The sequence below is a fragment of the Copidosoma floridanum genome, unplaced genomic scaffold (assembly GCF_036245765.1).
Source record: "Copidosoma floridanum isolate Cflo_tuat_1 unplaced genomic scaffold, Cflo_Japanese_pri ptg000022l, whole genome shotgun sequence".
NCBI classification, from domain to species: domain Eukaryota; kingdom Metazoa; phylum Arthropoda; class Insecta; order Hymenoptera; family Encyrtidae; genus Copidosoma; species Copidosoma floridanum.
The window spans coordinates 2,832,327-2,856,623 of NW_028321899.1; the positions used below are offsets into that span (position 1 = coordinate 2,832,327).

Below are 24,297 nucleotides of genomic sequence, written 5' to 3' on the forward strand. Positions count from 1 at the left end.
CGGGATTGGCAGCCCAGACAATCCGCTGCAGGTCGACGTCACGGTAGTCGATCCAAATCTGCCGGAACATCATGCGGATGTCGCTGCCAAAGGCGAGGCGGTGCCGCCGCCAGGGCATGAGCACCGATTGGAGCGCGGCTTGGAGTCTGGGTTCAGCGTGGAGGACGTCATTCAAGCTGTGGCCACTGGAAGTCGGGTTGGACGCGTTGAAGACTACTCGGAGCTTGCGCCCGCAATCGTCGTGCTGCCAGATGCCATGATGATGGATGCAGTTGACGGGCCCAGCTGTAGCTGCAAGCTCAGCGCTGGTGAGCAGGCGCATGTGGCCCATCGCGAGATAGTCAGCCATGAATCAACTGTACTCCACAGCCATGTCGGGGCTTCACCGAAGCCGACGTTGCAGGGCTGCCAAGGAGGTCTTGGCGCTCTGAAGACTGTCGCCAAAAAGAAGCGAACTACTGCCCTTCAGCAGAAGGCGCACGATGTACCGTCCGTCCGTGGCGCGTCGGTGGTCTGCGAACGCACGCTCGCACTCGATGTCCTCATCTGAGTGGCGGTGAGCCTGAGGAAGATCCTCCATCTCCCAGAACCGCTGTAGCAGAGTGGTCACTGGTTGTGCCAAGGCGGAGCCACGTCAAATTGGGCGGCTGCACAGACGGCCGACGTACCTGGAGCGAGCCTAATGAGATAACAATGATCCCTAACTTGTGTATCATCTAAACTGAATGGATGGTTGCACATGTGATACAGAGAAGCTTTCTCATATTAAAATTGTTTCTTAAATCTCAAATTTATCATGTTTATAGGATTTTTGTACAATTCTTTTAATTTTAGAGCAAGGAGATGGAGAGAACGAACAAAACATGTAGCAGGTATTCTTCATTTCTTTTGGCACTTTCCCTATAACTTTTATATTTTGATTTGCTATGATCTTAAGAGCACTTAAAAAAATAATTAATACTAAATGCCTTGTGACTTTGATAGGTACGACTGCTCTTCGTAGGTTCTAGCAAATACTCAAAGTTTGCACATACAACGAGAGGTACTCTGTTTTTATACGTAAAATTTTTAAATTGTAGTACATCATCTTTCTAATTTCTATTAGGCAATATAATTTAACACTTATTTAAAATTTTTGTAATCAACTTGATGCATTTGTAACTTTTGTTTTGACGAAAAATAGTAAAAGCAACGATCACATACAAGTACTGCATGTCCACGTTTGGATAATTGTTTACATACCAAGCCAGACAATTTTTTATCAAAACGTCATGATATTTGTATTCATTGTATAGATAATTGTTTCTTTTATTGATATTATTATCTTCTTCATGATCTACATAGCAGCTTTTAAAAAATAATTCACATTGACCTCTTTTTTATTGATTGTCGAAAGACTGGGAAAGATATTGTACACATTATTCCTCTTCTTTAAGAAAAATAAATTCACTCATACTTCGTTTGGATTCTCTTGTTAATTAACTTGTGTTAACAGGAAAATTAATACCATCAAAGTTCCATTTGTTTATATACTGAAAATAATTTGAAACACTACTTAAATTTCTCTTTCTTAGATGTATTGATGACAGAATAGCCCATTTAAAACACACAGGGTCTCTGTTCACTACGTTTACGCAAGTATTTGTGTTTTTCATATTATCTGGTAAGTCTTTAAAAGAACTACCTCGCATGGAATTTAGTTTATTAATGTTCACAACTCAATTCAAAATTGAGTGTAAGGACCAGCCTGATTCCTTGTCACTAAAATCATTTACATTTTTTTCTATTGATTATTGTATATTCACATCAAACCCCTTATTTAAATATGTTGTTTAGAAAAAAGCTTGTCATTTCGTATTAAAGTATTTTAAATCTACATTTTCAACATAATCTTTCACTATAATATATTTAGCTGCTAACACTGTAGTTACTTTTTGTGCTTTATATTCACTTAGAGATTGATGCATCTATTTTATAAACTAATGTTTAGCGTCCTTAAGAAATTATTCAGATCAAGATGCTTTAAATTTATGATCAAAGCTGTCTTTATAAGATTTTTGAATAAACTATCAACGTCATTTGAATTTACCGACTCATCATTCAGAGAAACTTGAGCTATTATCGCTTTTGTCTCGTCTTAAGCGCTTGTTGCAGAGCCCACATTTGCCACACCTTTACCTAAGACACTTATTGCAAGGCCTGGTTTTTGCTTAGTTTCGGATGTAAAAATTGCAGGTTTATTTTCGAATATTTTGACTGCTGCTGTTACTTCTTGCCCACTGTCTGACACAAAAACTTGAGGTTCATTGATAAATATTTTTGCTGCCTCTACTATTTCCAAATGAACATAAAGAAATTGTATGGTAGTTTTAAGTTGAACCACAGCTGACTAAAATTTTTGTTTCTCAGAAATTGTTAATTGACATTCCTAAACAAAAGTTTTAGAATATTTCAGTATTTCAAGATTGCAATCCAACAATCTTTTAACTTGTATAACACTCACTTATTTTCAACAGCTTATTGGTATGATTACCATAGGCAGGTCGCTTAATCCTTGAAATGCTGTACAGTAGCGATGATTTGCAGAAGGAATTGACTTTGTAATGAATTGAGTTCATTAAAATGAGCTGCTTTACTGGTAAAAGCTTTCTTGAATATCCTCAGAGTTCATCAAAACAGCACATATAGATAGTGGAGGGGATAAACGTGTATGCACGCGATATGGGGTGTGTGCGTGTAAAAAAAAGTGAGAAAAAGTTAACTTCAGACCTGGTGAAGGGTGGAAGGGACCTCTTTCATATTAATCCCTAACAGAAATGTAAGCTTGAGGATAACTTGAGCCTACCTTGGCATCCAAGGTAACCTACGTTGGTCTAAGCTCGGCTTTTGTTAATATCCAACCTTTGAAAAGGATCAACAGCATATAAGCATAGGCGAAACGGCGAGACTCGAACGGTCACTTATCCAAGTACTAACCGCGCCAGATGTTGCTTAATCTGGGAGATCAAGGTAACTGCGTCAGCATGACCAGTCATATCTCATATTTACTACGATCATGATTGTACGTACGTGTACATTTTCCAAAAATTTAATGCTGGTCCAATCATGGCAGTCTACCTTGGCTAAATCTTGTGAGCTTTGTAGCAGTGATTGAATTTTGATCAGGATGAGACGCATCGATAAATATAAGCCATGTGCTCATCACTGTATGTTTTGTTTATGCATGTATGTGTGTCGGGGGATAGATAAAAGTTTTTTTATTACTTAGAAGTAAGTTGAACATTGTGTTAAAGTAAGAGACTTGGTGTTATAATATTAAAAAGTATTTATTACGTTCAATAATAGTTACATTCTTACGTATATTTTTACTATACTGATAAAGTTACAAAAATTATGTACATTGTTAAACTGTTTTTTTTTTACAGTTGTATTATTTTCTTAGTTTTCAAAATTTAGTCTTTTTTTCTTCTGCATCCATTTTTACTTTAACAGTTTAACGCTTTTCTTCTATTTTTTTTTTTATTTTTTCAGGAATTTTGAATAGGGCCTTTATCATTTTGATGATTTCGCCAGCTCTTGTTTTTAATGCCAGCTGTTTGAGTAGAATCCATAGTCTGGATTCTAGCTCATTTTTACCTTCTTCTAGCCATTTCTAGATCTTTTCAGGCAATGCTCAAATAGGCAAAAGTGGATGCTGCTGCTGCAATAATAATTCTGATTTTACTTCAAATGTTGGTGATAATGGTTCATTTTCTTTTAATAGTTATGGCAGCGTCAGAGCTGGTGGTAATAATGGCAATGGCACTGTCAGGGTTGGCTGTAGTCATAGTGGTGTTGACAATGGAGAAGGTGGTGGTGTTTGCCTGAATAGCTCCATCCACTCGGTCCATGACATAGCTGATGGTAAGGGTATGTCCCCTACTTCTAATTTTTCTATTGAAGGCTCTGTTAAAGGTTCACATCCTACTTTTATCGCTGCAGATACTACCTTAGTTGACTTTTTCTCCGATTGAGTTGAATTCTGATAAGTTGCTTCATTTTCTTCTTCATGTTTCTTTTTATCAAGGATCCAACATAGAGAGCCATCTCATTAAAACAGCAATACTGGTCATGATACTAAGATAAAATTCTTGCAGGCTTGGTCAAAGACATCTTTAAATAAATCTGGCATATGCACCGTAACAAAAATTGATGAGTTTAAAATTGATCTTACATCATGAGCCAATTAAATTGGAAAAACTAAAAAATACTAAAAAGTACCTTTTTTTAACATTTAACAACTTCTCTTGATTGATGTGTTGGCCTTGATGAGTTTTTCTGGTAGCTAAGATTTTTCAAAATGATTTTTTAATATTATTTTTACTATCATAATGGTGTAAAAAAAAAAAGAAAAAAAAATATAGAATATGTTAGCAAACACTATGTAAGCAATGCTAACCAAATATACTATAAATTGTTAAATAAATGCTTTTTCTATTTAAAAAAACGTTATAATATACACTAGGAAATACAGCAAGAAGTAAAAAGGAACTTTAATAATATAATGTAGTAAGAAAAAATGAAAGCCATCATTGTAACTTAGATAACTTACCTTTGCTGCTGTGCATGTCTCGTAGGATACTGTAGTCCTTCTTGCAACTTTACGGCACATTACTTGATACTGCTTATTGTCATTGCTATAAATCCCAAAATCCTAACTCATTTTCTTAGTAAAGGTTGTTGCCAGTATAAGAATGAAAGTCAAGATAAAATGAAAAAAATTATCTAAGTTTGCAAAAACAAACAAAAAATTTTAAAAGGCTATTTAAATTAAATGTACGTAATAAATGGTATCAATAATGTAAGGAAGACGTAATTTTTAGTTTGACAATGAAAATAAATAAATGGTGAATGTACCACGAAAAGATATTTTCACTCGAGAAATTTTTCCGAAAGAGAGTTTAAGTCAAGTGCGTATAAGGAAAACTGGAAATAACTTATAATAATCTGTTTGTGTTAAACGTATGAAGTCGGATAGAATAAGCAATAAGAGAAAAATTTGGAGTTCGATAGAAGATAATTTTAGTTGGTAAAGTAAAATGTTTTAGGCAAGAAAAAAAAAATTTCAATCCGAAAAGTTTTCCAGAAATATAGTCCTAACCGAGCGAGTACGAGAAAGAATAGAAATAACTTATAAAAGAGAGCTTGCGTCAAAAGTATGTAGATACATGTTATAAACTATGAGAAAAAAAATTTGGATTGAGAAAAATTTTAATAGGGTAAGTAAAATGTGTCAGCCAGAAATGTGAAAAATATTCTCACTACAAAAAGTTTTTTGAGAATAAGTCTTAGTCGACCAAGTTTGAGAATAAAAAGAAATAATTTAGCCGTAAAAAGGTTTTTAAAAAGATAGTTTTAGTTTAGCAAGTATGAAAAAAAGTAGATATTATTTCCCGCGAAAAGTTTTTCAGAAAAACAGTTTTAGTCGAGGGAGTATAGGAAAAGTAGAAATAGCTTTATGAATACCGATTCAGTTAATTGTGTGAGAGAAAAATAGAAAAGAGTCTTATGATTTGAAAATAGAGGCACTTTTCAACCTTTAAGCTCTTATCACCTATGGTGCGCTAAATTTATGAATCACTTGAGAGCTGTTTTTCTCCTGCTGCTTTTGTCTTGACTACCGTTGATATTCCTTTCTTCCTTGACAAATGAAGCCCCTTATCTGCTGTCTTTCTTTTTCAGACTTGTTAGTTTTCTGAATACTGTTGTAGAAGTTACCAAATTAATTTTTCCACTCGAAGAAAATCAAGCGTATGACTAACTTGCGTACATACACATGTATGTGTAAGGTGGGGCTTTTAAAATTTGAAATGCAATTTCCCCTACTTATGAATTTCTGATCAGGGATAGTCTAAGGGATACAAAACACACTTTTCCCCTTTCCATAAGTTTTTACATATATAATACTATTTGCATTTACAGAAGAGTGATAAAAGCAGTCATAATTTTATCTTTTTATAATACTATAATTTTTCGGTGTAGCTGTTTGACTGCCTATTTATACAAGGTGCCAGTCTTTTGGACTTTTATTTATCCATAAATTGCCATGAATTCATACCAAGTACCTCTTATGCTTATTGAGACATGAAAAATGGAAGCCTACAAGCAGTTGTTCGAGTCTTCATAAACAGCCAACTCTCAGGATGCAGGACGATTGGTCGCTGACCATCCATCACCATCACCACAAGATAACTCTAAGAATGTGAGACCACTCATCTCTGACTGCCGTTTCCCATCGCCACCAATTGCAGAAGAGCTGAATAAATTCGTAAGATATTAACAATCCGATGCCAACAACTTCAGTGACTTCTTTTGGAAAAAATTACCCTTTCAACCTATATCACTATTATTATTGGGTGGACCATTTTCAACGTCAACACAGTTGAATTCTACTTCTTCGATTATAGAGGACTTCAACACGTAGCATGACCGCTTACGTTGTCACTGGTAAAACATCTAGCAGTATTAACAGCAACATCGTCGATAGTTAGCTCTATATTACAAAATACAGCTCTGCTGTTAATAATGCTGTTCAGCTCCACTATTTCATGTACGGAGAAGTTTGACGAGCAGCATACTAGTGTTATGACCAGAATTGTTTCGAGTATGGTCTTAACTGTTTTATTTAAGTGTCATTCGTGGGTCTCTTAGGATTCAACTCGTGAGCTTTATTCGTTCTTTTAAATTGAATTATAATCTTCATTTAAATAATGTGAGTAATTTTAATTAATGTATTTCTTTATTAAAGCAGTTAAATATTAATTCTTTCTTTTAAATATAATTTAGTAGCATCACTTTAACAATGTTTGGCGTTAATCATATTACTGATAAATAACTTACGTATAACACTGATTGTTGTTACTGCTGCTTTGGAGGTCCCTAATGCTTGATGCTGTAACCTTCAGTGTTTCCTTTAACTACAGGAACGAGTTCGTGGCCAGTAGGATGTTGCAATTTCTGGTTTCTCTGCCATCGCCGAAACCACTTTCGGCAGGCCTCGTTTGCTGTATCTCGCTCTTTAGCGTAGTCCGATACTTTTGATGTTCTCAAAACGCACTCGAGTTGCCTCAGCCAACACGTTATGCCTTACGTGTATAAGGTACTTACAAGTCGTGAGAGTCAAAAGTAAACTAAAACTTTAGAGGACAGGTAACAGACGTAAAAAGAGCAATTTTTGCTCTTGATGGTGCGTTATAGCATCAGAGCGAGTAAATGAGGTCTTTGGTTGAATTAGGTCAACCAATAAGCGATGTTCTTACAGACTGCGTTAGTTCTAGCTCGCATCAGCAGTATAAGAATGCCAAGTATAAGTTTAATTGTGACAGTTTGTTTATAAATTTTAAAATTAATCCTTCTGGGGATTTTGCAATCAATGTTCAATACAATGAAGTAATGTGTGAATTACAAATTTTAAATTAGTATACATTATTAAGATTCAGGAATTAATAAGCAAGTAACTATTTATTTATACGTACAATACGATTTATGCATTCATACATACATGCATTTCTACAACGAGGCTGACCGTATTCTATGTCAGCATATTATGAAGCATTCACCTTAAAGCCAATACACACACTCGCATACATAAGTGACGTATCAGCTTCTCTTGTCATATGAGCTTGCTTTATATTTACAGTACGTCTTATCTGAATTTGACAGACGCATAGCTTTTAGTTATAATATAATACGTATTAACTCCAAATGTAACACTAGTTATCGGATTCGATCATCACCACCTGAACTTTTATCAACAGAAAGAAGAACAAAAACTTTGTCAAAGTATTTTATGAAATTTAAAATTTGTTAAAATTATGTGAAAATTAACATTTTTCATATGAAAAAACAAATAGTGACAGAAATTAAATTGATTAGGTCAGCTTAAATGTAATTAATTCCTATTAATTCACAACTTTCTTTTTCCAATTCGTGTTTGCATTTTTTCAAAAATATATTCACTTGTAGTAATAAATATTATTATTATTATTGTAGAAGTATTGGTAAAACCCCAAGTAAAAGAGCATGTGGCTGAGAAATTTTAATTATAATTGAAAGATAGCTAGCCTGCTGATGTACCCTACCGGTAAGTGTTTCGTTGGGTCTTCTAGTTACACGTAGACAGGTAATACAAGATAACTCTTTCTACTGATGCTACTGCTGCTGCTACTTCTGTTATTTTGCTAATTCTATTTTTCCTGTCCATAAACAGCTTACCTATAAAAAAACGTATACATAGGCTGGTACTTACATTCAAACTCAGGGCCTCTCCGTCCACAAACAAGGTAACTCAAACTACTGTTGTTGTTACTTTGCTGCATACATGTTTGTTGTACATAGACAGTCCACCCATTAAAGATTTATGCATGCACTAATAACTGAAATGAAATCCAGAACGTCTTAATCTGAAGTTACTGTGCTACATCTCTCACTTTTGTTCTACCTATTTTTATGATATCTTATACATTTTTAAATTGGAAATGTTTATAAATATATATATATATATATATATATATATATATATATATATATATATATATATATATATATATATACATCGTACGTATATACGCTTATGTACGATGTGCATATGGGGGATTCTGCCGTAATTTGCTCAGATTGTGTCTGGTACTCGCACTTGCACGCCATAATGAAATCCAAAACCTTAAAGACGTCAAATTGTGTTAAATTTTTTCACCTTTACTTGACATATTGCGTATACCAGTTAATTAATGTCTCAATTGAGATACTCGATCATTTAAATGTCGAATCTTCCATTCCAACCCATGTCCATAACTCGATTTCACTCATAAAAACTTTCAGTGGTTAAAAAAAGGCTTATTTTCCACTTGGATGTGTAAGCATTATATACTTTAGCTTTTGAGGATAGGATTTGTACCTGAGCTCCACCAAGAATTGACAAAGACGAGTGAGTTTTTACTGCATACGTTTTGTCCGCATATTAACACCATAATAACGGTTTAAACAAAAATCAGTTTAAACAAGTAACTTTTTAGATTAGAAATGCTAACCTATGATTACTTTTCAAAGTATAGGACTGAAATTAACAAATCCTCACGAGACTAGTACCAGAAGTTGTTACGTCTCAAGTAGCCAAGCTCTTCTATTCGCATATTTCGTGCATACAAACATTTTATTCCATTCTGACCTCCCATAGAACAACCACTCAGTGTACGTATGTAGGTACACAAACTATAGTATTTTATTACATTTAAGGCTAGTAAATTAAGTATGAGTGGACAAGTCACTATAATACGTCTATGAGTCATACGAGCACTATAAACTTTAAAAATTCCATTCCGAACATTTTCATTCCGACCGTACCTCACCTCCAACTGCCGTTTTTTTTCGTTTTAGAGCAATCAATTCTAGCGAAACTTTTTTTTTATCTCTGTTGGGCTAAAAGACGAGACAAGTGTCTCGGGGCTTCGTCCAATTGGTCTCTTTTCGCTACATAAATGCAAAAACAGTGTGCTGCTTTCAATGTTGGTAGCAAAGTGGTGCCCTCTATAAGGTGGCTTTATCTGGGCTCAAATAAAAAAAAAAACATAGTTCTAATGATTAAAACGAAAATCTTTAAATTGTATGCCCCTTATAAAAAGTTATAGTGATTTCATGAAAAATAGTGAATTTTGGCGAAAATCACATTATTAGCGATATTTACAATCTAATTGAAACAGCTGTTACTTTTAAATGGAGGCACTAAATCAAAAAAAGATTATTTTAATCGAGAGGTCTTGGTTGCAGCTTTTATTTGAGCTCAGTACAAATACTTAGACTGTAAAAGGAGCTTAACTACACGACTGAAAAAGAGACACAATTATTAAAAAATCGATGAAAACTAACTTTTATAATGTATCGAGGCAAAATGGCCTCTATATTCCAAAATGCTCTCGCTGATGCCACGTGTATACAAAGGGCATTAATTTGACGCTTCTCCGAACTGTTTGTTTTTCGGGAGCTGTATACACGCTGAGAGGAGGGGACGAGGACGCCAACGGACAAACAGTTGAGATGCAGAGACAGCAGCACCAGCAGAAAAGGACAAGGAAAGTGTGAACGTGACTGCTGAGACACAGCAGCTGATAAGTATGAGAGTGACTGCTAGAGGAGATACGTGGTGGCAGCAGTGGCGGCAGCCATTGCTTGAGCAAGAGATCGTGAGTCAGTCGGGAGTAGAGCCTCGAGCTGCACGCTTAAGCGCGAGCAGCAAGAGCTTTGGTGACTTGACGGGTTTTCGTGGCGAGAGTTGAGAGAGAGAGAGAGAGAGAGAGAGTTTTCGAGAAGGTGCGTTGGGTGTTGAGAGAAGAAAGAGGAGTGGGTGTGCGAGACGAAAAGCTGCTGTGTTCTCCCAGGACGATGAGGTCTCCAGGTTGAGGACTACGGCTGCTGAGAGAAGAAGAAGAAAGAGAAGTGAGAGAGGGAGAGAAGAGTTTGGGTGAAGCCGCAGGACGAACGACCCGCTCGAGGACGCCGGACAACATCACGCTGGGTTGGACTCGCGGACGTTTGGACCAGGAGGTGAGGCTAGAGAGAGAGAGTGAAATATTGAGCGAAAGAGAAGTAGTGTGTAGTGTTGACAGTGTGAGAGAGAGAGATTGTAGCGTAGACAGTACGAGAGAGAGAGAGAGAGAGTTGGGTTGACGAGACGAGGTGTACGAGAGACCGTGAGGTGCATGGGAGGGCCACCATTTTTCGTGCGTGTTGTCGTGTATTAGGGTAGATAGTAGAGTAGAGAGAGAGAGAGAGAGAGTGTGTGTGTGTAGTCAAATAGAGAGAGAGAGAGAGAGTGTATAGCAGTGTGAGAGATTGGGACGGAGTGTGAGAGTGTGCGTAGTAGTGTGGGTTGAGGACGAGCAAGAGCCCCTCAGGGTCCCAGACCACCAGGACGTGGTGGACGTGCGCTCGTGGCTCGCAGGTTGTGAGGTGGAGTCACTGTAGCGCCGTCCAGAGGACGAGGTGAAGCATTGTGTCGTGTATTTTGAAGAGAGGGAGACTGTGTATTAGTGTTAAGTGTTTAATAAAAGAAACAGTGAAAGGTATTTGTTGTGTGTAAATTAATAGTTCTTCCCGTAAAACGGGAGAACTCCCACGCCAATCCCCCTTTTTCAGAAACAGAAACCCAAGAGTTGAGAGGGACAATGGTGACGAACGCGATCGAGATTTGCTTACGCTGCGTCGGCGCCTCTTTTCGTGTCATGTCAAGAAGCAGTGTTACAATAAGATTTTATATAACTTTTGACTGGGGGTAAAAGTACTCAATCACAGCGAGCTCAAATCTGCTCATGACTTTAAATTGTCAAAAAAAATTGTGTAACAAAAAAAAACGACTGCTATAAATTTTGTCCAATACTAATGGACATATTCAACGGGAATATAATCTTTTTTCAACTAAATGTACAGTTAGTTGTTGTTAATATACGTGTTTAAAAAAAATGTATGACTCCTATTATTGCGGACTATTCCCTATTACTGCGAACCAATTATTGCGGGATATCCCATTACTGCCACTCAATTACTGTGGGCTTAGCAAGATACATTAGGAGGTTACGTTATGCGCAAGCCATAGCTACTAACTTACCAGAATCACATGAAGTTCCGCGAGTTGACTTAAAATTAAACTTAAGAGAGCACTCAACTCCTCCATGTAAAAAATAATTTTTTAGCAACCAATAAGTGATAAAAAATTTTGTTTGTTTGCGATTCTTATATATTAAGTATTAAATATTAAATTATTTTTTACTGTACAGTTTAACCAAATCTGTAAGACGTTAATGGACTGAGAATTTATTCCATTTTTTTTTTTTCTTTCTGTAGATCTAATATTTGTTGTTCGATAGCTTGTTTTCTTTGCCTTTTAAGTATAATACTTCGGAGTTTTTCCCATTTTTCGTCAATAGCTTTAATATTATTTTTTTTTTTTTTTTAATTTTGGTATTTTTTTTTCCAATCACCGATTTTCCTTTAGAAGTATTTGCTCTTCTCTTTCACGTTAATTACCTGCTTTCGTTAATTGATTTGCCTCTGCCTTTTCAATTTTAATTTTCTTTTTTAGGACAACTTCCTTATGATGTACAAGTTTTTCATTTTCTTTTTGTTCACGTATTTGTTGCCACTCATCTTTAGATACAATGTATAGCATTTGTATTTTTGAAGTAGATTTTTTCGATTTTTTTGAGGTATTTGTTGGCCATGGTAAAAAATCTCTCACATTGCCACTATGACTTGGTACAAGAGTATGCAATACATATTGGGTGATACAGTCAATAATTTCTTTTAAAACTGACAAACGGGACTGTATTACTACTTTTATTCTCGTACTCATCTCTACGGTTTCTCACAGTTGTCGTTGCAGCTACAGATAATGTATTTAATGGTGAGATTAAATTATCGGAATATAAAGTTGTATTCTCTGTCAAAGATATAATTACAGTTGCATCGTTGGTTAGTACAAGAGAAGAGTTGTCTGGACCATTTAATTTGTCGCTCGAACCATTATTCATTATTAACTCAATTTGAAAACTCTCACAGTCATTTTTCATCATTACTTCTTGAAACTGAAAAATTTTAGGAACCCATTTATTACAGGAATCATGTAGGAGTAGTCGTTATCAGATTAAGTGAGTCTAAGGTTCTCTTGAGTAAGGGGGAAATTGTGCCTTGGTTGTTGCTAAAAACACAGATCATAAGTAAATAAAAAATTTTTGGAAAAGCTGCTCAAGCAGTTATTTGTTAAAATTATTCTCAAATTACCTAAGCTTTGTAAATCTTTACAAGTTTTTTTGTTAATATCTTTCCACTTATTCTTCAGTGACTTGAAAAAAGACACGTCAAGTGGCTGCATGATGTGCGCGGAATTTGCATGCAATGCTATCAAGACAATTTGGTGCGCCGAACAAAACTTACTGAGTTTGAAAGTTAAATGTGATATAGGCCATCAATATACAATATCACTGGCCACTGAATGTTTGTTTTAGTTAGCCATGGCTCAAACTTGTTAGCAATATATTCAAAAAAAGTACTAGCCAGCATCCAGCCATGCATACTGTACCCCAATGAAAATTTAGCGGGTGCCACTTCAACTGCATTTTTAGGTAAACGTTTACCTTTAAATAAATTAAAAGTTGGTGCGAGCTGGCCAGCAGCATTTCCTGTTATCAACACAGAAATATTTTTCTTCTCTTCATTTCCTACTATGTTGTAAACATCTTTTGCACCTTTTGGTGCGAGTACTGATTTTGGCCTGGGATTAAGGGGCATTTCTGAAGAAAATAAACTATGGTTTGCATTATATAAAATAATGATATGTTAAATGTGTACCAAGTATAAAAACTATGTATACCTGTTTTGTCGTAGTTAAATATTCTTTCGGGTTCAATAGACTTGAGATTATTTTTTTCAAGATAACTCTTAACGTTGTCAAACGACATTTGCAAACTTTTCTCTGAGACGAATGATCTGTTCAGAGTGACGTTTTTACAAACTCTTTCACTTATTTCTGGGTGTCTTAACATAAATAAAGCCCACCATTTTTTGCCTGGCATGGCGTCGGTAAAATGAGTCTGTTTTTTCATTTCAATGCAAAGCATTTGACTACTGTTAACCAACTGAATTTTGGTTATAGAAAAACCCCGCTTATAAAATTCAATTATCTATCGAACGATCTCTTTTCTCTCTTTAATACTGAGAACTGTTGATGGTCCAGGCTTTTTATTGACATACTTATTCTTCTTTTCGGCTTGCAGCGTTGACTCAGGAATTCCATACTTTCTGAAAACTGAGGCTACAGTCACAACAAATGCCCTTACTTTTTCCACAGCCAGCGAAATGTTTTCTTGCATTCTCTTTGTTTTATTTTTCCTCTTGCTTACCTCGCTTGCAACTTTTCCCATGTTTGAAAAATAATTCAACTAATCTTTAAAGAAAAACAGTGTTGTGAACATACAAGCATAAAGCCGTAGGTATGCAGATGTAAACAATGTACATTTAGGGTTAGGATACTTCACGTCTGAATCCCGCAGTAGTTGGATAAATACATGATAAAGAAGATCCTATTACTACGGGCCTAATTTATTAATAATAAATAAATGAAAATGAAAATATAATATGATTTTCTTACGACACAATATTTAATTTACTTGTTACTATTAACAGTATCGGTATTTTCACTATACACACAAATAATTGCCTATTTCCTACAGTCACGTGAGAGTCTTAAAATCGTAAAAATGTTAGGTTTTCAGATATCGTGATATCAAATATAAGTTTTCGATAAGTAATAACTTGTAGATATACATCAATTCTTTTCATTAATAAACATTATCGTTTGCTAAGACCGTAAAAAATATTAAGTAGGATTTGCATGAAGAAAAATATTAAATTTCTATATTTGTTGTGAATCCACAATAGTTGGGTCACCCACAGTAGTTGGGTACTTTACCCCTAGTTAATCTTGTAGTTGCATCCCCTTAGATATTTGTTACTGATGTTGTGTACAGTAGGAATATCATGCAAAAAATCTTTTTTAACCTACTTCTTGTTAAACAATTGTTAAGTGGATCTGAGCAAGTTACAATAGAATTACCCATATGTGTATATTCTACAAAAACTTTAAATATACACATATGTAGATAAGCATGTTGATGTGTGCAAATATTACCTTAAAAAAGTAACACTTATTCGTCATACCTGATGGATATAAGCGTAAGGTTGAGACTCTCATCCATATACACAAAACAACGCTCCCACAAGCTTCTACAAGCTCACTGGGGAGATAAAAGTAGTGAACAACTACTAGAGCTTCGTGTAGAATTACGGCTGTCCAACCGCCTGCGTAAACAGGAGGGGAAAGCGTACTGGATTCGGCTTGTGCTGGTATAGGCCTAGTTTATCCACTTATCAACTTTTTAGTGCCGTGTTTTGATCTCATAATCTGGATAATCCTTCTTTGATGCCAAGTTTCACTTTTAGAGTGCTTAACAGATGTCACTCCAATTTCGACCAATGATTATTATTAACTTCTAAGCAAGAAAATTATTGTACATACTTATTTACAAACTTGATTTGTTTGAATGAAACTTGATATCTGTGATGATATTTGTGTGGAGAGCTACTTCAAAAGTATCGTATGTATGCAAATTATTTGTTTGCATTAACTGTAATTTTGACAGTGAGTTTAGAATTTTTTTTTCTTTTTCTCTCTGAGCTTCTTTTTAATATTTTCTATTTAGGTACCTTAGCTCAGCTTGTATCATATAACTAATGCAGTTTTTATTTAATAAGCTTTTTGTAGGTACATCTAAAGAAGTGGTATTGAATAAAAGCGAAGTAGGATATTGCAAACAATTTAGCCTTTTCATAGACTTCTTGGTATTGTTGTAATTGCTGCACTGATGGTATACATAAAATTACTGGCTAACTCGTGATTAAATGGCTACTTCTGGGTTTATTCTAGTGCATACGTCTGCTGCATATAAATTTAATCCAGCATTACAATTGACAAGCAAATATATTATTTTTTTACCTAGATGTAGCTAGCAAGTGGATGATATTATACGTACACTATTCTATTATAAAGCTCTATGGATGATTAGGAAATTAATGTTTTCCATCTCTGCCGTACAAAAAACACAATGTACAACAGAAATTCTTTCAACCAGATATCTCAACTTATATCTCTTACACCTCTATTTTTTCATGATAATAGTTAGTATAAGACTTTTCACTTACAGCTACAGGTGTTTTTTGTTAAACCATTACTATCTTATTAGGAGAATAGTCATCTTCAGTTTTCTTTACAACATTACTAGCATGAAAGCTCTCAAAAAGCTTATAACATTTTGAGAGACTTTTTTTCAAAAAACATCTGTTGCAACTCCTTGAAATTCTTATTTGATAATAACTACTATCTTCGTAGGTCCTTTCGTAGGTCAAAAGTTTTGTCAACAGCAGTCAATTTTTCTTACAGATTCCTTATACCTGTAATTGTATGAAAAAGAAGCTCAGAAAATATAAAGTTATTGTATGTATGGTTGAAAGCGACGAGCAAAAGCCTCATTGTATCAGCCCACTAGCCTATCACACATCATAGGGAAGGAGGTACAAGGGTTACACATGAGCCGTGAGGTAGGCTTTGGTTACCTGCATACCTTTGAATTGGAAGGGTAATGCTAGAATAGGGACACAAGGGTAGAGACTCTTTCAAGATATACTCTAGTTGAGCCAGCTATTAGCTAGTGAGTCTTGACAGTACTAAGCTTTACCTTGAGGAGACTACTGTACCATCAGTTCTGCTCAAAAAACTGTTAAAATCTTATTTTCTATTTAAAATCAAATGGAAGTGTGTATTAAGGAAAAGTTGACAGTCCAGCAGTCAAAAGACGATTATTATGAGTTATGTAACTATGTATCAGTCTTCCTAAGATTAAATCTAAAATCTTGTACTTTAATACTAGCTCTCAGGAAAATGCATAAGGCAAGATGTATAGCTAAATTTTTTATTATTTGAAAATAAATTTTTTTTTCAATAGTATTAAGTTAGAAACCGAAGATCTCTCAAACCTTCGAGAATTTTATCTGTTCGTTGTAAAAAATTATGTAAAAAAAATTTTTACATGCTAGTACCCTACATTTAATCCATTTAATTACTTTAAACTCGTAATAGATATAGTTAAGTATAAAATGTAAGATAACTTATCATAGAATTACATTACGTGCAACATAGGATACTTTAGTTATACATTTATGATAATTGGATAATAAATGAGTAGGCTAAGCATTCTTTGATAATGGTGATCTTTGAAAAAAAAAGATACATGGTACCATCTTTGAGCAAAATAACAGTGATTAGTCAGTCCAACCAAATGTCTTAAGATATTAAGGAGGGATCCGTGATTATGAAAACATGACATAGATAACAATAGCACACGAAGATTGAAAATGATACATATGTCAAGGTGTAGAAAGTCACGGAAAATCATGCCTAAAATTTTTGAATAAAAGATATATTGGGGGATGGAAAAAAAGCCATTATTCTCAAAGTAGGATAAAGTAATTACTTCTTTCTGTAAAACTGTTAAAAATTAACAAATAACCTTATTAATGCTCCTTTTTACTTTCATCGAAATGAATAGTTGTAAGTCTTCCGACGCACATTTAATGCAAATGCAACATTTTTTCGTAATTTCTGTAAAATATCATAGATCTACTATGTAAACATTGGTTTAAATAAATTTTCTTATCAAGCTAGCAGTTAATTTGTGGTTTTCTTCTCTATTATGGGAGAAAATAACGTATAAATACTTACTAATAATTTTAACAAATTTTGCCATATTTTTCAAATACTAATAAACCAAAAATAAAATGACGTTAAAACTTGAACCACTACTTTATAGAGTTATATATTAAGTTGTAACTTAATACATGTAAAAATTTAGTATCTTTATTTTTTTTTCAATTTTCGCCACTGAATTGAAATTTACTTCTTACTGTAGTTCTACTACAATACATTTTCCTAGTAATTCAACGAATATCCGTGCATTGTTTGCACGCATGAACTAAGCTTGAATTAAAATATTGCTAAATATTTACACTGACAATCATTTTCTAAAAATTTCCTCTTACAATCTACTTTAACTATTTATTAATGTGTTAAGAAAAATTTGAAAAATACGACAGGCTTATTTTTTAACTAAAGGGTTCCCAAAATCTACAAGCCTATTCGAAATTTAAAAAATGATATTGTGATTCACTCTAATGTTCTTACGTGTCTGTGTATGTTGGCATGAGAGTACACGGTGAGTGCCTTTCGAGCATCTTACTAGTCTTACTACTTAATACAAATACGCCAATTTACAATTATTTAGTCACAAGCCAATGAACTCTTGTCTACAATCTCTACTTATTGAACATAAAGTAATTAGTTTTGTTACAATAACAATTTAATTTTCACTGAGGTGCAAGTACATACTTTCTTAAAGTTTGTACAAGTTTTAACTCATCTGCCGTACTGGTAATAGAAAAGTTTTAATTAGTAAAAGTTTGTTAGATACCTACTTCATGTCTGAGTTTAAAAATATATTTTAGGAATAAATGCACGTATGTAAATATTGACTTTAATTTCTTAGTACATGCATGGTTGTATAATTTTTTAGAATGATCTTATAAGTTCTTATGCAAATATTTTAAATATAGTGTAATTCCAAAGGGTTTTGAAATTCGTGTAAATAAAAAAAAAAATTATATTCCATTAAGTATTTATTATTTCCAATAACATAATCACAATAGTTTATGGAAAGCTTAAGGAGTCCTTAGAATAACATAAAAAGTCTCTGACGTGGCTTTCATATTATATTTTATTAATTTATAGTTATTTTACTAACGTTAAGTTCATTTGTCTCTTAAGGTTTTGTTTTATGTTATACTACTAAAAAAACTAGATAAAAGTACTTTTATAAAATAATTTTACGTTATATTCACCCTCATAAAAAAATTTTGAATCAAAAAATAGTTAATTACATTTATAATTTACGATGTACCTCTACCTATAAATTGACTTGTGAAGAGATATTGTAAAATCATAGATACGTTTTACTAATACATTTCAAAGCAGCTATAAGCAGTTACAAGCAATGGTTTACCGTCAGAAGAATCATCCTATTGAAAAAACGAAAATAATTAATTTGACGAATAAAGGAGACAATGTTTTCTTACACAGGGCGTATAGCATAACTGCCTCCTTGCTGCCCTTGAGACATTGATACCCAAAGTTCTCTTTTGCCCTAGTATTCAAAGTATGTCCGTGAGCATAAATGGTACTTCTCACTCTCAGTGAAAAAGAGCCAATGTACCTACTTCGTCTAGATCAAAAAATAACCGTATTCTTCAGGCACACAAGTCTTTACCTTGTGCCCTTGGAATATAGTGTACTTCTTTTATCTACAAGTTTTAATACCCATGGCTTACGTTAATAAATATTACAAATTATTTAAGACCTCTAGATGCGTAAGAGAATAATTGAGTCTCAAGAATAAACGGAAAATACAAATGACTTTTTTTATTAAATTACTGTATTACGTCCAAGTTTTTAAAGGCTTTAATTTATAAACCAAGAGGCTTACAGCACGAGCCAACGGTGATATTCGTAAAGAAGCCTTCTGAAATGAGTTTTGTACACTGTTTTTTCGCCTGAGAACCCAACATCAAGTAACAAAGGAGCTGTTTTTAGGTGAGAGGGGGTAAATATTATATTCAGAATTCTTTTCAAATATTAACGTAATTATAAATGAACTTATTTGTTGCAAAATCAAAACAGTTCTTACCAGTTTTCCTAATAATGCTTAACTTTAATAAACCATAAGTGTATTTCAACATACTTCTCGATAAGATCCATCCATGCCAGCTTTTTCTATTCGAGAGAGCTCTCCCCAATCAGTCCAAAACATCCAACCATCTATGGGATTAAGAGCGATTGCTCTGGGCTCTTGAATGTTATCACGTAAAATAGTTTTTTTTACATTTCCACTGAAAGTTGAAAGTTTAATTGTATTACTTTTAGCATCTGTCCAGTAAATATGATTGTATATCCAATCAATTGCTAAGCCATCCGATACAGTAAGATCTTCATTTATAATAGATTCTCTTTCATATCCTTCATCTATAGGAGCTCTGTGAAAAAAAACACTTATTTTTCATGACATAACTAACTATAAATGTTTGGTTTTGTTATAACATAATTTACAGAAAAAATTTAATCATTGCCTAATATTGTAAGGTACGGAAGTACAGGTAGGACTCTAGGTTCCCTCTTTTCGCGTTTTGTGACACAGGGCCTAAGGTCCAGAGAAAAGAAAGATTTGATTTGATTCGATTAGTGGTTTATTAGGCTAAGGACTCATGGTCCATTATAGCCTGAACTTAATACAAGCCTTAAGATAAGGCAACTCAGTAGACACGCAGGCCACTTACATGTGAGTAATACGAATGTAAAAGAGTTACAATTAAAAATTAAAGAGATATAATTTAATGAACAAAAATAAAAATAAAAGTTTGTAACAATAATAATAAAATTAAGTAAGAATAAAAATAATGATAACAGAATTAAGACAAGATTAAAAATTTCTGAGGCGCAGGTCTAAACATTTGAGATGTCTCAAGAGGTCGCCCCTGAACCTAGTTAACACCAAATCACTGCAAACCAGTACAGGCAAACTGTTTCACATTCTTGCAGAACCATTAGTGAAGCTACCCAAGAATGTACTGGTTCTAGCCCAAGGAATCACAATATTTAGTGCGTTTAATCTAGATGAGCCAGTTTTGCGTTCAAGCTTAAAATTAAATGCCTCACATAAGTCAACGGGTTTGTTAGTACGCAAAACCGTGGCAAGCAAGCATACGACGTTGTATTTTAGTCTGTTGTCAAGGCTCAGTATAGAGTACTTTCTGTACACGGGTGAGATATGCTCCCACTTCCGAGTACCCTCGACAAAGCGCAGAGCGGCATTCTTACATCTCTCCAACTTTATCCGCATCTGAGCTGAGAGTCCAATGAGAAGCGGAGCACAAATTTCAAGGTTCGAGAACACGAGGAATTTCATAAGCATTAAGTGTGTCTCCCTCGGTAAATAGTCACTACATCTTCTGAGCAGAGAAAGCGTTCCAACAAATTTTGCAGAGGTGTTTATGCAGTGACTTCTCATACTAAGCTCATTGTCGAGCGTAACGCCGAGCAGTATAATCTCCGAAAAGAAGTCAATCGGAGCATGATCGATCAGAAGCACAGGCTTAATTTCCAAATCTTCCAACATCTTGATGTAAGCTCGGGATCCGATCCAGAAAGCTGCTGTCTTACGTCGATTGTTGACCATGCCATTGCTCTGGGCCCACCATAAAATTCTGTCCAGAGCCACACCAACATGACTCGCAATCTCTCCAATCTCCGGGAGTTCACCAGATGCATAGATCACAATATCATCAGCATACTGATGGACGCTAACTCCCACGCATGCGTCAAGTAGGTCGTTGACTACCAGGGCAAACAGAAGAGGACCAAGAATACTGCTCTGTGGCACTTCACAGGTACGGAAAAGAGTTTGGGATACGCGTCCATCCGGAACTTGGACCACCTGTATACGATTGGACAAATATGAGGATATCCATCTGCATGCTACATCAGAGAAACCAAGAGCACACAATTTGTCCATGAGCAGCCCCACATTCACAAGGTCAAAGGCTCGTGAAAGATCTACAGAGACAAACAACATCATCTGCTTCTTGTCGATTGCTGATTTAATGTCGTAAACTATCTTCGTGAGTGCAGTGCAGGTGCCATAAAATCTTCGGAATCCTGACTAATGGTGATTTACTATTGTGTATATATGGAAGAAAGAGTAAGGAAAGATGCTTTTGGAACAGTACATAATAAAACTTGAAAGGAAACACACGTGCAACCTTGCCTCATGAAAGCAACATCTTGAAAAAAGGTCTTTAACAGACTAAGTGTTAAAAGTCTCTACGCCTTACCTCTTTACCAATTTCTTTTTTACGAAAAAGTTTCAGTGCTAAGTGTAGGGTACCATAGAAATCAGATGTTTTCATTATTTCTCTTGTTTTAAGAAAACAAAACCTTCCTAAGAAGCAACATAGTGGTGTACTGCAAGAATACAATGGTCAAAAATCAAGATGTCGAGGATACAATAAAAGATGGCATTTATGGTCATAGTCTACCAGCACGGCGACAAAAGCTCAGAAGCCAACAGAACTGAGATACCAATAATAAAACATCATATTATCAGCGCAGACAAATGGTGAGCGCTGAGAAGAAATGTTCTTTAAAATTTTTTTTCTGCTAGGATGCATATTAACGTACTCATAAGTACACATAATATAAAAACCATCTTTATCCCGTACTTTTAAGGCAATGTTAAAAGAGAGTCACTTGTTAAGAATTAATATAATGAGAAAAGACTTTTTCATTTGTTTATTCGCCCTCTTCCCTTTTTTTTGAAATTAAAAGAAAAACTTAAATACCAATCACCTAAGAAAAAGAGACTTTGTACGATTTATTCTGAAAAATTTTTTCCAGAGAAATAACTGACTTGATTATATTACTCTAAGCCCTAAAAAAAAAGTAATTCATAGCATGCAAATTTAACGAGTTGAATAAAAACAGAAGGCTCCAGACTAAAAAAAAAAGCATCTGAGCCTTCAAGATAATCTCTATTATCAAAAGAAGACTACGGCAGGAGAATGCAACATCTTCACAATAGGCTGATGCTGCTGCACGATTTAAATCAAAGCCTACTTCCAATTTAGAAAAAAGTTATAAAAAATAGTGTGGAAACGAGGGTGGTAAAACAATTCTTGTATGGCATGGCCTCAAAATTCAGGTGTAAAATTACAAGTTCAATTCGAGGATCATCTGTGAAGCAATGATAAAATCTCTAAGAATCAAAAGGAACCTTAGCTTACGTCACGCAATACAAGTAAGTACAAGTGCATAGCCTACATGCAATACCGCCACAACCAAGTGGATAGCATTTGTAAACTAGGCAAAGGAAGAAGCAAACACAACAGAAGTCACTAGTGGGGCTTAAGGAGCAGTAGCAGCAAACAAAAGAACGCTTCATCTACTGGCCAAACTAGACAGGTTAAGTCATGCTTAAAAACTTCTAAAGATAATAAACAACAGAAAGGCCTTGAGAAACAGTGGAAAAGAATTCAAACAAAATTGCTATTGTTGTCAGAAACCAGGGCATTACTAAGAGACTGTCGCTCACGCAAGCAAGTGAGAGGAGAAGAGGAGAAGAAGAAAAGCGAGGTATATAGCTAATCCATAAACAATACTCTTATGAACAGGAACATCTATGAATTATAGGGGCAGAAATAATAATTTTAATAACAATAATTATAACAGTTATTACAAGGGTTATAACAATGGACTATGGGAGCCATATAATTGAAACAATAGTCAGTACAACCCTAAAAGTAATAATCATTACGCAAACCAACAATAGTAACTTATACAATGTGACATGGGACACCGACGTTACGGTAGGAAGGTATGTCGTAGTAGCAGGCTAGAGGAGAGGCGGCACTATGCACACCAACACTACCCCACTCACGGCCCTTGTATCGACCTATCCCTTCACTTATCTCTACTATAGGCAGCACTGCCAGCCCTTGACTGTGTGCAGTGGCGGGTGTATGTGCGCACCGACGCATACACAGGCAGATAGCTACAGTATCAGGGAGCACGAATCGGCAGAGCGACAAGAAAGGCACTCTCCGTCATGTCTATTTCCCGCTGGGACGTATAATCTGAGGGCTTCACAGCGTTATATAGTTCTACGGGTGTGTGTGCTAGAAACGACTGTGTGCTGTACCGAGCGGCTACCGGAGGCGCACAACAACGGCTACCTGTTGGCTGCCCAGACTGCAATAACGACCTTCACACACACGTTGTTAAGGACTACTGGGTTCGAGTGCCAGCCCTTGCTCGTAAGACCTCCCAGTGCCCGAGGATAGTGCTTCAGAGAGACCCCTGCTGTAGCAAAAGAACGGTAGGCCTATTTCCTATCCATCTCGTCCCTACCGTAGACAAGCATTATGCCGAGCAGCAACTGCCGGACCTGCACCTGCAGGGCTAAGGTTGTATAGAGTCAGGCCAAGTCAGATAGTCGGGCAGAGTAAACATTGAATAGGAATAATTATAAGTTTTGAGTTATTAATAAATGCAAATAAATGCTTAAATGTTAATCTCGCCCATGTATGTATACTGATTGCCAGCTATCTCTCCTATCCGCTTAGCCCTATAGTAAGTCGTAATAAAGAATAATTTTATATGTGCCGTGTCTTGCTGCTGACTGCAAGGTGAGCAAAGCACGACATATCACAACAATAATAACAGCAAGCGGAATTCATCCATGATGAAAATGACTAAGAAAATCAATATGGCAGAGACAACTATAATGCCACTACAAGATAGGAGCTTACTGCAGTGAGAAAACTGCAAATACGGCCCTGACGACAGAAGAGACGAGCAAGAATTCAACATCTTCGTAGACAGACTATACAGTGGACCTGTATTTATCGCCTCTGATTTGAACAAACCCGTTATTATGTTGACAACTGCACAAAACTTAGCACTAGCCGTTGTTTTAAGTCATAGTGAGATGTAAAAGGACACCCCATGCATCTACGCGTTACATTTCTTAAAAGAAAGTGAGCTTCATCATTTAACGT

General features: G+C 35.2%; 1 protein-coding gene and 1 pseudogene across 1 annotated transcript in view; both read right to left on the reverse strand.

Moving 5' to 3' along the window:
- Nucleotides 1-24,297, reverse strand: part of LOC149374067 (low-density lipoprotein receptor-related protein 2-like) — a 645,855-nt gene that overhangs the window by 267,351 nt on the left and 354,207 nt on the right. Inside the window, exon 6 of the mRNA XM_089594970.1 lies at nucleotides 19,431-19,722. Coding sequence (XP_089451096.1) covers nucleotides 19,431-19,722 — 292 coding nt within the window. The remainder of the gene's footprint in view (nucleotides 1-19,430; nucleotides 19,723-24,297) is intronic.
- LOC149374068 (uncharacterized) lies at nucleotides 383-13,949 on the reverse strand (annotated as a pseudogene).